The sequence below is a fragment of the Oncorhynchus mykiss genome, chromosome 9 (genome assembly GCF_057628025.1).
Source record: "Oncorhynchus mykiss isolate SJ-2025 chromosome 9, ASM5762802v1, whole genome shotgun sequence".
Lineage (NCBI taxonomy): Eukaryota > Metazoa > Chordata > Actinopteri > Salmoniformes > Salmonidae > Oncorhynchus > Oncorhynchus mykiss.
Window position 1 is genome coordinate 66,522,733 of NC_143030.1, and position 12,454 is coordinate 66,535,186.

Here is a 12,454-nt window from a genome sequence, read left to right on the forward strand (position 1 = left end):
AATTGTTGCGTTTATATTTTTTTTCTGTATACATATGGGAAACACTTACAAGGTGAAACGATACAAAGTGATTTTCACTAACCCTAACCTTTTTCCTAACATTAACGTAAATCTCCTAACCTGCTATGTTAACCTGTTACGAAAAAGTAACTTAGTTCGGAATCGAAGTGGGGTGAAAAGAGTGTTTCTCACGTACATTTAGGTAGTAGTTAAGCCATACAAAACCTAGGGGTTAGGGGTTAAACCATTCAAAACATTCCAGATTTTGGGCGGAGTAAACCCTCTTGCGTTGCCTCTTCCTCTCCGATAAAACCCCCTTTACACCAATGACTGTAGGCTTCACACAATGGAATACGTTTATTCAGTAAAACTTTATTTATCAGTGCATGAACAGAATGCCATGACCAGATTATTTTCTCTCACCACTTTATATCATTTTCTTCTCAATTACTTAAAAAAAATTATGGAGCGATTTACAGTTGTTTTTCCTGAATGAAGGCATGTATTTATACAGGTGCTGTACAATGTATAAACATTTACAACTACCACAGAATGTAAAGACCAAAAGGCTGTTTTCTGTTGAAGCAATGCAAGGCCACATTATTATATACAGACACATGACATGAATGATGGGGGGTACAAGGGAAACTAAACGTAACGGTGAAGAGTAAATCATCATCCTTAAACTTGTCTAAGACTTTAACACAAGATTTAAAAGGTTGATTGAAAGAGAAGACTTGAAGCTGGACACACCCAAATGTAAGGTTTTGGCAGATCATTTCCAAAGCTGCCACATAACGATGCCCTCAAACAGACTAGGTTATCATTGTGTAAACTTCTGCCATTTTGTAAAATCATGACACAGATTAGGGGCGGCAGGTAGCCTAGCGGTTAGGACAGTTGGGCCAGAAACCAAAACAGTTGCTGGTTCAAATCCTGAGCCGACTGGGTCAAAAATAGTCCGAAGAGCCCTTGAGCAAGGCACGTAACCCTAATTGCTCCTGTAAATCGCTCTGGATTAAAATGTCTAACATTTAAATGTAGATTTCAGGGATTGTCGCATGGAGTTCCTTTATTTTCGTTCCTCCAGAAGAGGGCACTATAGTCTAAAGCAGGGTTTCACAAACTTTTTCACTCAGCGCCCCCTTCCAGCATTGGGGGGAACATCCCGTGCCCCGCTTGCGCATTCACGTGCCACATCTATTTTTATGGGCACAAGCACTGTTCACACCCCTCTTGTTGGTGGAGAGAATTGCTCAGGCTTAAAGCTTATTTCCTGCAATTCTACAAACAAATGTTTAGGGTGCAAAGAACATTTTGCAGTTTTAAAGTTAATTTTCTTGCGATTCTATATATTTTGCCATGTGTAATGTTATTTGAGTGACACAAATATTACAACAATATCTATGGGCTAAAAAACGTAATAAAAAAACGGTAGCTGACATGGATTAGTTAATCTGGACATCTCTGACAAGTTATACTCTGTATGCAATGACTAACATGACAAGAGAAACTGTAAATTTCAAAATTGCACCTCGTGCATTCTACTATTACAACTTTCAAGATTAAGTTTAAAGCCGGACTGAGTTTTACATTTTTTCAAATTTATTGAACCTACCTAACTAGGCAAGTCAGTTAAGAACAAAATCTTATTTACAATGATGGCCTACCCCGGTCAAACCCTAAATCGGACAATGCTGGGCCAATTGGGAGTCCCATAGGGTGGCGCACAATCATAACCGGTTGTGATACAGCCTGGAATTGAACCAGGGTCTGTAGTGATGCCTCTAGCACTGAGATGCAGTGCCTTAGACTGCTGCGCCACTCGGGAGCCCTCCCCTAGGGAGTTCCGCGCATCACTGTTCGGGAAACACTGGTCTAAAGCATAGTTTTCCAAACTCTGCCCTGGGTGCAGATTTCAGATAATCAAAGCTTGATGATGAGTTGGCTATTTCAATCAGCTGTGTAGTGGGAGGGCAAACAACTAAATGTGCACCCAGGGCTGAGTTTGGGAAACCTTGGTCTGATGTGTGCCAGAATATATCAGGATATGTTTGGTATTACTGTAGTTTTTAGATGTATTTAATATTAACATCTTGGACTGCTGTAAAATTAAAAGCACATTTTGATGTGCATGTTGGAATAAGAACAATTGTGGTGTCATAAAAATGCAAAGGTCTCACTTTTTAACCTCAATCTGCCAATACAGCTAATTTACCCCCACATTTAGATTAGAAAACACCTGGCTAAATAATACACATATTAGATAACGTACAGTCAAAGCTACAACACTGTCTAAAATACACACCTGTCAGCTTGTAGTATACACATTTTACCAGAGGATCTAAAATGGCTGCTTACAATAAACAACATTACCGATTAAGGATGTGAAAGGGCTGTGAATGGATAGAAATACAATGTATACGGATCATAGACTAATATGGGATAGAATTATCATACGTGATTGACATGGCTCATCCAACATGGGGGCACAGTTATTGTTACAGTGACGTGAATTGTAATGTACACTAAAACACAGTAATGATGAGCAAAAATTGAAGTACAGATGTAAGATCTTAACTTGAGCCAGTTTGCTACAGTAGGAAAATAATCCTGCAAGAACAGGAAATGTGAATTATTATGTGGATTACGATTCATGTTCACTTTTGTAGGGGTTGATACATTTTTCGTAAGGGAAAATCAAGACTGAAATTATTTGAAAGTGTCAGAAGTCTTTTAAACCTCAAATACACTACAAGTTTGAGGATAGGAATGTTCTCCTGCAATAAAGCAAATTAACATTTTCAGTGGTGATGTCTCTACACACTAGAACGGCTCATAATAATGTCCGGAACGGAGTAAATGGAATGACATCAAACACCTGGAAAGCGTTTGATGTATTTGATACCATTCCACTGATACCGCTCCAGTCATTACCATGAGCCCGTTCTCCCCAATTAAGGTGCCACCAACCTCCTGTGGTCAGTACATCAAAATATGGAATGGCTCAGTATGGACACATATATACTTATTCTTTGTCATTTAATCTCAATAAATTACAATATGCTTCATAATAAACACACGTGTTTAGTAGTAAACAATATACCTAACCACAAGTGTCTGGTCTTCACATAGATATGCATATAAAGCTTTTCCGTAATGATCTAAAATCCACTGCAAAGCTGATGACAACAGTGATTCCGAGTCTGCACAGAGCATGTAGCCTACACACCAGTTAACATGTCTGGACTGGATTTCTAGATATGGACAGAAAATGATTGAAAACCCAAACCCCCCTGATCTCCCAGTGACTTGAGGAGAAATCACCCTTACCTCTTTATACATCCATCAGGTACATAGCAGTGGAGCAATCCCACCAGCCACCAGGAACAGAAAATGCTGAGTGATTGCCTGGATAAGAGTCTGTCTTTAAAACCTTCATACAGTAGTGACAAACAACAACATCCTTCATCAAAGCCAGCATCAGAGAGGAAGCATCTCCTTTCATTCAACCACAAAAGAGTTTCACATCACAGAAAGGACGATACATCACATGACATGGACCAACTTCCTCCCAGCAGGTTGGAGTCTGATTGGCACAAAACAGATTGGACTTCACATCCTCCAGATCAACATCTGCAGAGCCACAAACTGACTGAACTCTGGACATTAAAACAGCCTGTAGGAAGGTTGGCTGAAGCAAACTGTGAAAAGAAGCACTGATATGCAATAAGAGGCAATGTGATGATATGGAGTAACACAGTGACGCAAAATAGCCTAAATCCTCTCAATCCTCATTGGTCCATTCTAAATGTCATCATGCTGCAAATGAGCAGAACTGTAGAAGCTGTGTATGTATCTGTATTGGACAGGTTAGTCAGTCTACGATCCATCAGTTTCCCTCCACATGAGAGTGGATTTTGGCTGAACTAGGGACCTTCCAAGGCCCTGGGGTGATAGTGGCCTGCTTCTTGCTGCTGGGGTTCCTGTTGCATGTGGAGTCCTGGCTAGCAGCACTACTGGTGCTATCCCTGGTGTCCCTCTGATTCTCTTCCTCCGCTGCCTCTCTGTGTTTGCCCTCTCTCTGACTCCTCTCTCTCCGATTCAGGCCTTCTGAGTCCGGCCCTGTCTTCTCCTTCTGTGTCTGGGATCTATGAGGCTCTGCCTCTCGCTCCACCCATGTGTCCTTCCTGTGGCGCTCGCTGGTTCTCGTCTCCCTCTCTTGTCTGTGAGAGGGGTCCTCCTCCTTGTGTCTCCTTTCTCTCCCCTGAGTGCCCTTACCAGGGGCAGGGTTGGAGATGGGATGCTGTCCCCTAGAGTGCCTCTGACCCTCCTGGCCCTTCGAGGGCTGCCTGGAGACTGCTGCCTCCGGATCCCTCTTTGAGGTCATCTTCCTGGGGCTGGAAGAGCGGCACTCTTGACCCTTCCGGCCCTCTCTCTGGCCATGGGCCTTCCTCTCGCTGCTCAGGTCTCCCTCCACTGAGCCATTCTTGTGTTCAGCACTCCCTGCCTTGTTGTCTCGGTCTACTCTGTCGGTCTTCCTGGGGCTCTGGGAGCGTTCCTTGGTTTCAGCCTGGACTTCGGTGGATCTCTTGGGGTTAGCATGCTTGTCGCTGTGGGAGGTGATGGAATCACTTTTCTTGGGGAGGGTGTTGTTGTTGGGGCTGTTGGCTCTCCTCTGGCTATGGTGGTGAGGCTGCTGCCCTCTGGCCTTGTTGGGCCCCAGCAGCCTGGAGGGGGAGGGTGCAGCTGCAGCAGACGTATCCCAGTCAGAGGGCTCCTCGGGGGCAGAGTTGTTGGCGGAGGAGGGGCGGGACAGCTCGGAGGTGGACAGGGAGATTGAGGATGGAGAGGTGGGGGATGACTGCTGGTTGGATGCAGAGAGTCTAGGAAAGCTTGAGGGTGAATTGTTCACTTTCTCCTTCATACCTGGAATAAAGGCATTGAGAGTCATAGTGAGTGAGACATTGGTTCCACCTCCAATTAGCTGAGAAAGAAATAACAATAAAGATTGTGATACTGAAGCAGATTGGCGACTGTAGTTATATTAAAGGGATATCTTGTATATTCAATATGTGAAGGTGGCGAAGCATCTTGAAATCTAAAATAAGTGCACATTCAATAATCCACCAACAAAATTAATCTTTCCATTATAACCTTTCAAATAGGAGCTTTAAGTCACACAGACAATATGAATCTGAGCTATGTATCAGTGCCATCAAAGGGAGGTAGGTGTAAGCTTTTCTACACCACCGCACAGCTGACGTTTGAATTTCCCTCAAGAGCTGATAAGAGTAGAGCGCTGGCGTGATTGAAAGAGCAAAGATGTGTAGCGGAGAACCAGAAAGTGAGATGGACTTAGTGGAGTTGAAATGGGGTTTCGATTTCTATGAGAAACAAGTCATAGAAATCCATTCTTCTTAAAATCAGGACAGGAGAAAGTTGATGCCGGTGAACGCACATACATCATTTGAACATCTCACTGATCAATATCTAGTTAACGACTTTCTCCTGGTCTCGATCATTGTGATGTTGTGTGTGTTCAGCGGCAGTGGAGTGTTTGTGTTCTGTAATAACAACTCAGTGGCTCTAGAGCCACATCGTGATCCAGCGTGGGTCTCAGGCCCCAATTCAATCAATTGCAGATAAAGGAAAACTACAGTTTCACTCAGAATGTATTTCAAAGAAAGGTTTGGTTTTGTACTCGAGAAGAACAACTTGTGGGGTCTTTTTGTGGTTAACACTATTAGTACAACATAAACACTTAACCTGTAGTGCAATTTCCTTTATCTGTCATTGATTGAATTGGGGCCTTCGTTAGTAAACATGTTCAACTGGAGTCACTGTCCCCGTTCAGACCGCCTACTGGTTACAATCAGTGTAGCTCTCATTGGGCGAGACCTTGTCTGAGCGTAGGACTGTTATGGGAGGAGATGTCCAGTTATGACTAACGGGAGCAAGGAGGAGATATAAACAGAAGCTGATTCTAAAAGGAGGTGTAGCACTTTGAAACAGAGAGAACAGAGGCAAAGAGGAAGAGCGAAGAGTACGAGGTGGTTTACCAAGGTTATTAAGGACAGACCAAGAAAAGCAGTGAGGCTGCTAGTGACTCTCTGGTTTCATGTAGAAGCACAGGGTGGAGGAAGAAGAGTTCACACCTACAGGGAGGAAGAAGAGAGAGAGAACAGTGCCAGGACAGCTAGACAGAGAGAGGTAGAGCCAGATAGATAGAGAGGTATAAAGCTAGAGAGACAAACCATGGTAAAGCGAGAGGATTGCAAAAGCTTTCACATGCACAAAAGGGAGGTATGGTCATTTCTATGTACTGTATAGACTGGGTTATATATTGTGTGTGTTGAAAGTTTAACAACAGTGTTTGAGTAGAATGTGTTGAGTCCATAGAAGTAGAACAACTAGAATGGACACATTCTAATTCTATGGTTCAGTCCATGGTCAGTCTTCTATCCATATGTGTATTGCAAGCAGTAGAGACAGTGTCTGAGTAGGTTACATGTTGATGAGTCCACATTCTCTGGTTGAGAACATGGTCACTCTTTTATGTGTGTTTGAGTAGAGTATGTGGTTGAGACTGTGGTTTCTCACTGGGGTCGGGGATCCGGCCCAGGCCAGGTCTGAGGAGCAGCAGGACCTTGGTGCCCCCAGCCTGGATCAGCTCGATGGCCCGGGTGTGTGTGATGCCCTGGGTGGGCTCACCGTTGATCGCCACAATCTGATCTCCTACCTGTGGTAACACACATGATGTTTCAGTACTAATAGCCACAGTATTTACTCAGTATGAAGCTAATGCTAATACTACAACCACTTGAATCCTTGAAATCTCCCAATGTCATTAAACACAGCAAAATCGTCTTTCTCCCCTAGACACCATTCAACAGACATGTACTGTATGTGTGCCCATTCTCATAGAGAGAACACATGTAGCCACCATCTATGAGAGCAGGTATTAATGCCCTGGATTGGTGACGGACTGGCCCAGTTAGACTCACGTGTATCCTACCGTCCTTCAGTGCAGGGCCCTCCTCCGCCAGTCTCAATATGAACAGGCCCATGTTGTACTCCTTCCCTCCCCGCAGACTGAAGCCAAACCCCCGCTGGCCTCGCTTCAGCTCCACATGGAAACCACCCTGATACAGAGAAAATATACATCTCTATACATCAGTTATTCAGCTAACATGTAGCTGTAATGTCATATTGTAATAGATGTTTAATGCTTTATAATATTCAGTTACCCAATATTGATTCACATGGCTAGGAATACACAACAATAAACACACAGTGTTTGACCTTTTCCCTCCATAGCCTCACCTGCTTGGGGTCTGAGGTGATGAGTTGTCCCATCTCGGTGGGTGGAAGGGACTTATACTCCAGGGCGTCTCCATTCCTAAACAGTCACATACAAAACATCAAAGTGTCAGTGTACTGTGAAAGCTTTTTTTTCCCAGAAAGGTTTCCACCTTCACAGGGTTTGTAGCGTTTGGTGTCTCTTTCCTTCAGTATGCTTATACAGTGTGAGGTAAATTGTATATGCTATAATTCTTCTGAAGAGACAAGCTGCTTGTTCTGTAAACTAAAGTAACCGCTCCTTGTAGCAGACTTCAATCTCATTACAATCTTTCGTCAGAGTTGATAATAATAATATATGCTAGAGAGAACCAGTGATATAATAATAATATATGCTAGAGAGAACCAGTGATATAATAATAATAATAATAATAATAATAATAAATGCTAGAGAGAACCAGTGATATAATAATAATAATAAATGCTAGAGAGAACTAGAGATATAATAATTATTATTATAAATGCTAGACAGAACTAGTGATATAATAATAATTATTATAAATGCTAAAGAGAACCAGTGATATAATAATAAATGGTAGAGAGAACCAGTGATATAATAATACTAACATATGCTAGAGAGAACCAGTGACATAATAATAATTATTATAAATGCTAAAGAGAACCAGTGATATAATAATAATTATTATAAATGCTAAAGAGAACCAGTGATATAATAATAATAATAATAATAATAATATATGCTAGAGAGAACCAGTGATATTATAATAATAATAATAAATGCTAGAGAGAACCAGTGATATAATAATAATAATAATATATGCTAGAGAGAACCAGTGATATAATAATAATAATAATATATGCTAGAGAGAACCAGTGATATAATAATAATAATAATATATGCTAGAGAGAACCAGTGATATAATAATAATAATAAATGCTAGGGAGAACCAGTGATTTAATAATACTAATAAATGCTAGAGAGAACCAGTGATATAATAATAATAATAATATATGCTAGAGAGAACCAGTGATATAATAATAATAATATATGCTAGAGAACATATCAAGACTGTTTCAAGGACAGCTTTTTTCCATCTACGTAACATTGCAAAAATCAGAAACTTTCTGTCCAAAAATGATGCAGAAAAATGTATCCATGCTTTTGTCACTTCTAGGTTAGACTACTGCAATGCTCTAATTTCCGGCTACCCTGATAAAGCACTAAATAAACTTCAGTTAGTGCTAAATACGGCTGCTAGAATCCTGACTAGAACCCAAAAATTTGATCATATTACTCCAGTGCTAGCCTCCCTACACTGGCTTCCTGTCAAAGCAAGGGCTGATTTCAAGGTTTACTGCTAACCTACAAAGCATTACATGGACTTGCTCCTACCTATATCTCTGATTTGGTCCTGCCGTACATACCTACACGTACGCTACGGTCACAAGACGCAGGCCTCCTAATTGTCCCTAGAATTTCTAAGCAAACAGCTGGAGGCAGGGCTTTCTCCTATAGAGCTCCATTTTTATGGAATGGTCTGCCTACCCATGTGAGAGACGCAAACTCGGTCTCAACCTTTAAATCTTTACTGAAGACTCATCTCTTCAGTGGGTCATATGATTGAGTGTAGTCTGGCCCAGGAGTGTGAAGGTGAACGGAAAGGCTCTGGAGCAACGAACCGCCCTTGCTGTCTCTGCCTGGCCGGTTCCCCTCTTTCCACTGTGATTCTCTGCCTCTAACCCTATTACAGGGGCTGAGTCACTGGCTTACTAGGGCTCTTTCATACCATCCCTAGGAGGAGTGCGTCACTTGAGTGGGTTGAGTCAGTGATGTGATCTTCCTGTCTGGGTTGGCGCCCCCCCTTGGGTTGAGCCGTGGCGGAGATCTTTGTGGGCTATACTCAGCCTTGTTTCAGGATGGTAAGTTGGTGGTTGAAGATATCCCTCTAGTGGTGTGGGGGCTGTGCTCTGGCAAAGTGGGTGGGGTTATATCCTTCCTGTTTGGCCCTGTCCGGGGGTGTCATCGGATGGGGCCACAGTGTCTCCTGACCCCTCCTGTCTCAGCCTCCAGTATTTATGCTGCAGTAGTTTATGTGTCGGGGGGCTAGGGTCAGTTTGTTATATCTGGAGTACTTCTCCTGTCCTATCCGGTGTCCTGTGTCAATTTAAGTATGCTCTCGCTAACTCTCTCTCTCTTTCTTTCTTTCTCTCTCTCTTTCTCTCTCTGAGGACCTGAGCCCTAGGGCCATGCCTCAGGACTACCTGACATGATGACTCCTTGCTGTCCCCAGTCCACCTGGCTGTGCTGCTGCTCTAGTTTCAACTGTTCTGCCTGTGATTATTATTATTTGACCATGCTGGTCATTTATGAACATTTGAACATCTTGGCCATGTTCTGTTATAATCTCCACCCGGCACAGCCAGAAGAGGACTGGCCACCCCACATAGTCTGGTTCCTCTCTAGGTTTCTTCCTAGGTTTTGGCCTTTCTAGGGAGTTTTTCCTAGCCACCGTGCTTCTACACCTGCATTGCTTGCTGTTTGGGGTTTTAGGCTGGGTTTCTGTACAGCACTTTGAGACATCAGCTGATGTACGAAGGGCTATATAAATACATTTGATTTGATTTGATATACTACTAATAATATTAATATATGCTAGAGAGAACCAGTGATATTCAAGTAATAATAATATATGCTAGAGAGAACCAGTGATATAATAATAACAATAATAATAATAATAATAAATGCTAGAGAGAACCAGTGATATAATAATATTGAAATATGCTAGAGAGAACCAGTGATATTAAAGTAATAATAATACATGCTAGAGAGAACAAGTGATATAATAATAACAATAATAATAAATGCTAGAGAGAACCAGTGATATAATAATAATAATAATAATAATAATAATATTATGCTAGAGAGAACCAGTGATATTATAATAATAATAATAAATGCTAGAGAGAACAAGTGATATAATAATAACAATAATAATAAATGCTAGAGAGATCCAGTGATATAATAATAATAATAATAATAATAATAATATTATGCTAGAGAGAACCAGTGATATTATAATAATAATAATAAATGCTAGAGAGAACCAGCGATATAATAATAATAATAATAAATGCTAGAGAGAACCAGTGATATAATAATAATAATAATAAATGCTAGAGAGAACCAGTTATATAATAATAATAATAATAAATGCTAGAGAGAACCAGTGATATAATAATAATAATAATAAATGCTAGAGAGAACCAGTTATATAATAATAATAATAATAAATGCTAGAGAGAACCAGTGATATAATAATAATAATAATAAATGCTAGAGAGAACCAGCGATATAATAATAATAATAAATGCTAGAGAGAACCAGTGATATAATAATAATAATAATAATATAATATGCTAGAGAGAACCAGTGATATCTAAAGAGTATTCTTAGCAGAAGAGTTTACATACTTAAGACTGCTAAGCAGACAGCCTTACTCTCTCTCTCCCTTTATTTACAGAGACCTACCTCACCCTGGCATGTGTTAGAGATGCATGAGAAGGAGGAAGGTATTTACTTGAGAAGAGAGAAAAGTGGGAAAGGGGAAATGAGGAAAGATCCAGGGTGAAACCACACGGTGAGCAGAGCAGAGCGAGAGGGTTAGGAAATGAGAGGGGAATTATAGGTGCTGTAGTAATGGATTAAAAGTCCAACACAGGTAATCTGGTTTAAACAGGAAGATCTAATACTGAGTGCAGCCACACCATCCACTGTTAATCCTTCTCTTCCATCCCCTTCTCTTCAGGATGGGCCATGTAGCGCTGTGTGTGTGTGTGTGTGTGTGTGTGTGTGTGTGTGTGTCCGCTCCTGTACCTGTCAGTGTGGCTGGCAGGCTGCTGGCCCATAGCTCTGTGCTGTGCTGCAGGGCTCTGCTTGGCTGAACTGGTTTCAGATGCAGGGCCACTATTCTCTAAAAGAACACAGAAGACTTTCAGTATGGAATGTCATGCAAACTAACATTTCATCCTCTCCAACCTTTCCTTTTTCACTTTATCTAGCAATATCAAAATAAGAAAAACTGAAAATGCAAGACTAACAAATGTAGTAGTTCCCCATTACACAGTAAACATTAAAACAATACTACAGAATCCCATATCAAGTAGGGCTCCATTTCCCAGAGTGTGTCTGTGGAAGGTCTCACCATCCTCTGGCACCACAGTGAGGGTGACAGTGTTGCCGGCCTCCTTGATGAGTTGGACGATGTCGTTGTGGGACAGTTCCATGATGGACTGGGAGTTGACCGCTGAGATATGGTCGCCCACCTTCAGCTGACCGCTACGGTCTGTGGGGCTGCCCTCGATGATGCGACCAATCTTGTGAGGGATAACTGAAGCATCAGAGAGTGAACGAGACGACAGGACCATTTAGCTCCGCTCTGTCAGGTACTACTGCAGATGGTACTTGTAAAGCAGTTATGGTTTTTCATTGTACCAAACTGGTTATTCATTGTATCAAAGCAGTATTGGCCCAGTGTTGTCAAGGTTAGGGGAGGTTTGGTCAGGGTAGGCCGTCATTGTAAAATAAGAATTTGTTCTTAACCGACTTGCCTAAAGGTAAAAATAATAATTATTAAAAAAACAAGTATTCAATAAGCTAAATAAAGCTATAATTCTAATTTTTGACAATTTCAACCAAACACAATTTGAAAGAGTCTTAATATTGTCCTTTGTCATCTCCCTCATAGGAAGTACTTCATGTTCTTTACGTATAGTGAACCTCACTACTCCATGCCTCCTGTCTGTACCATTAGTTCAGTGTACACACAAACTCAAGTACTGATAGACAGAAAGACAGGGAGAGACAAAAGGAGTGACAGAAAGAGAGAGATATGGCATGCTGCGTGGGTCAATACCGTGCTCTGTGTGTTACCCAATCAGTAATGAGCAGAGATTAAACAGCTTGGAAAGACCAATTATGCAAAAACAAAGCTATTTTCTCTACTTGAATCTACTTGAAATAAGAGGCATTGAAAATAGTCTACATTGTGATTGAGTGGAATACAAGCATGGAGGTTATGTTTTGTATTGGAGGGAACTGTCTCTAAATTGCCAAACAGCATCCTCCATACAG

The 12,454-nt window shown here is 41.4% G+C and overlaps 1 protein-coding gene across 4 annotated transcripts in view; it reads right to left on the reverse strand.

The window, feature by feature from the left end:
• Positions 1-352: 352 nt before the first annotated feature.
• Positions 353-12,454, reverse strand: part of LOC110531231 (membrane-associated guanylate kinase, WW and PDZ domain-containing protein 3) — a 259,379-nt gene continuing 247,277 nt past the window's right edge. For 2 of the 4 annotated variants that reach the window (XM_090185057.1, XM_036988577.2), the window contains exons 18-24: positions 11,526-11,711; positions 11,198-11,294; positions 7,327-7,402; positions 7,008-7,145; positions 6,604-6,742; positions 6,063-6,158; positions 353-4,929 (exon numbers count right to left, since the gene is read on the reverse strand). In XM_090185057.1, the coding sequence (XP_090041183.1) occupies positions 6,103-6,158; positions 6,604-6,742; positions 7,008-7,145; positions 7,327-7,402; positions 11,198-11,294; positions 11,526-11,711 (692 nt within the window). In that variant the 3' untranslated portion in view covers positions 353-4,929; positions 6,063-6,102. The remainder of the gene's footprint in view (positions 4,930-6,062; positions 6,159-6,603; positions 6,743-7,007; positions 7,146-7,326; positions 7,403-11,197; positions 11,295-11,525; positions 11,712-12,454) is intronic. The other 2 variants (XM_036988576.2, XM_090185056.1) reach the window with 1 other exon arrangement.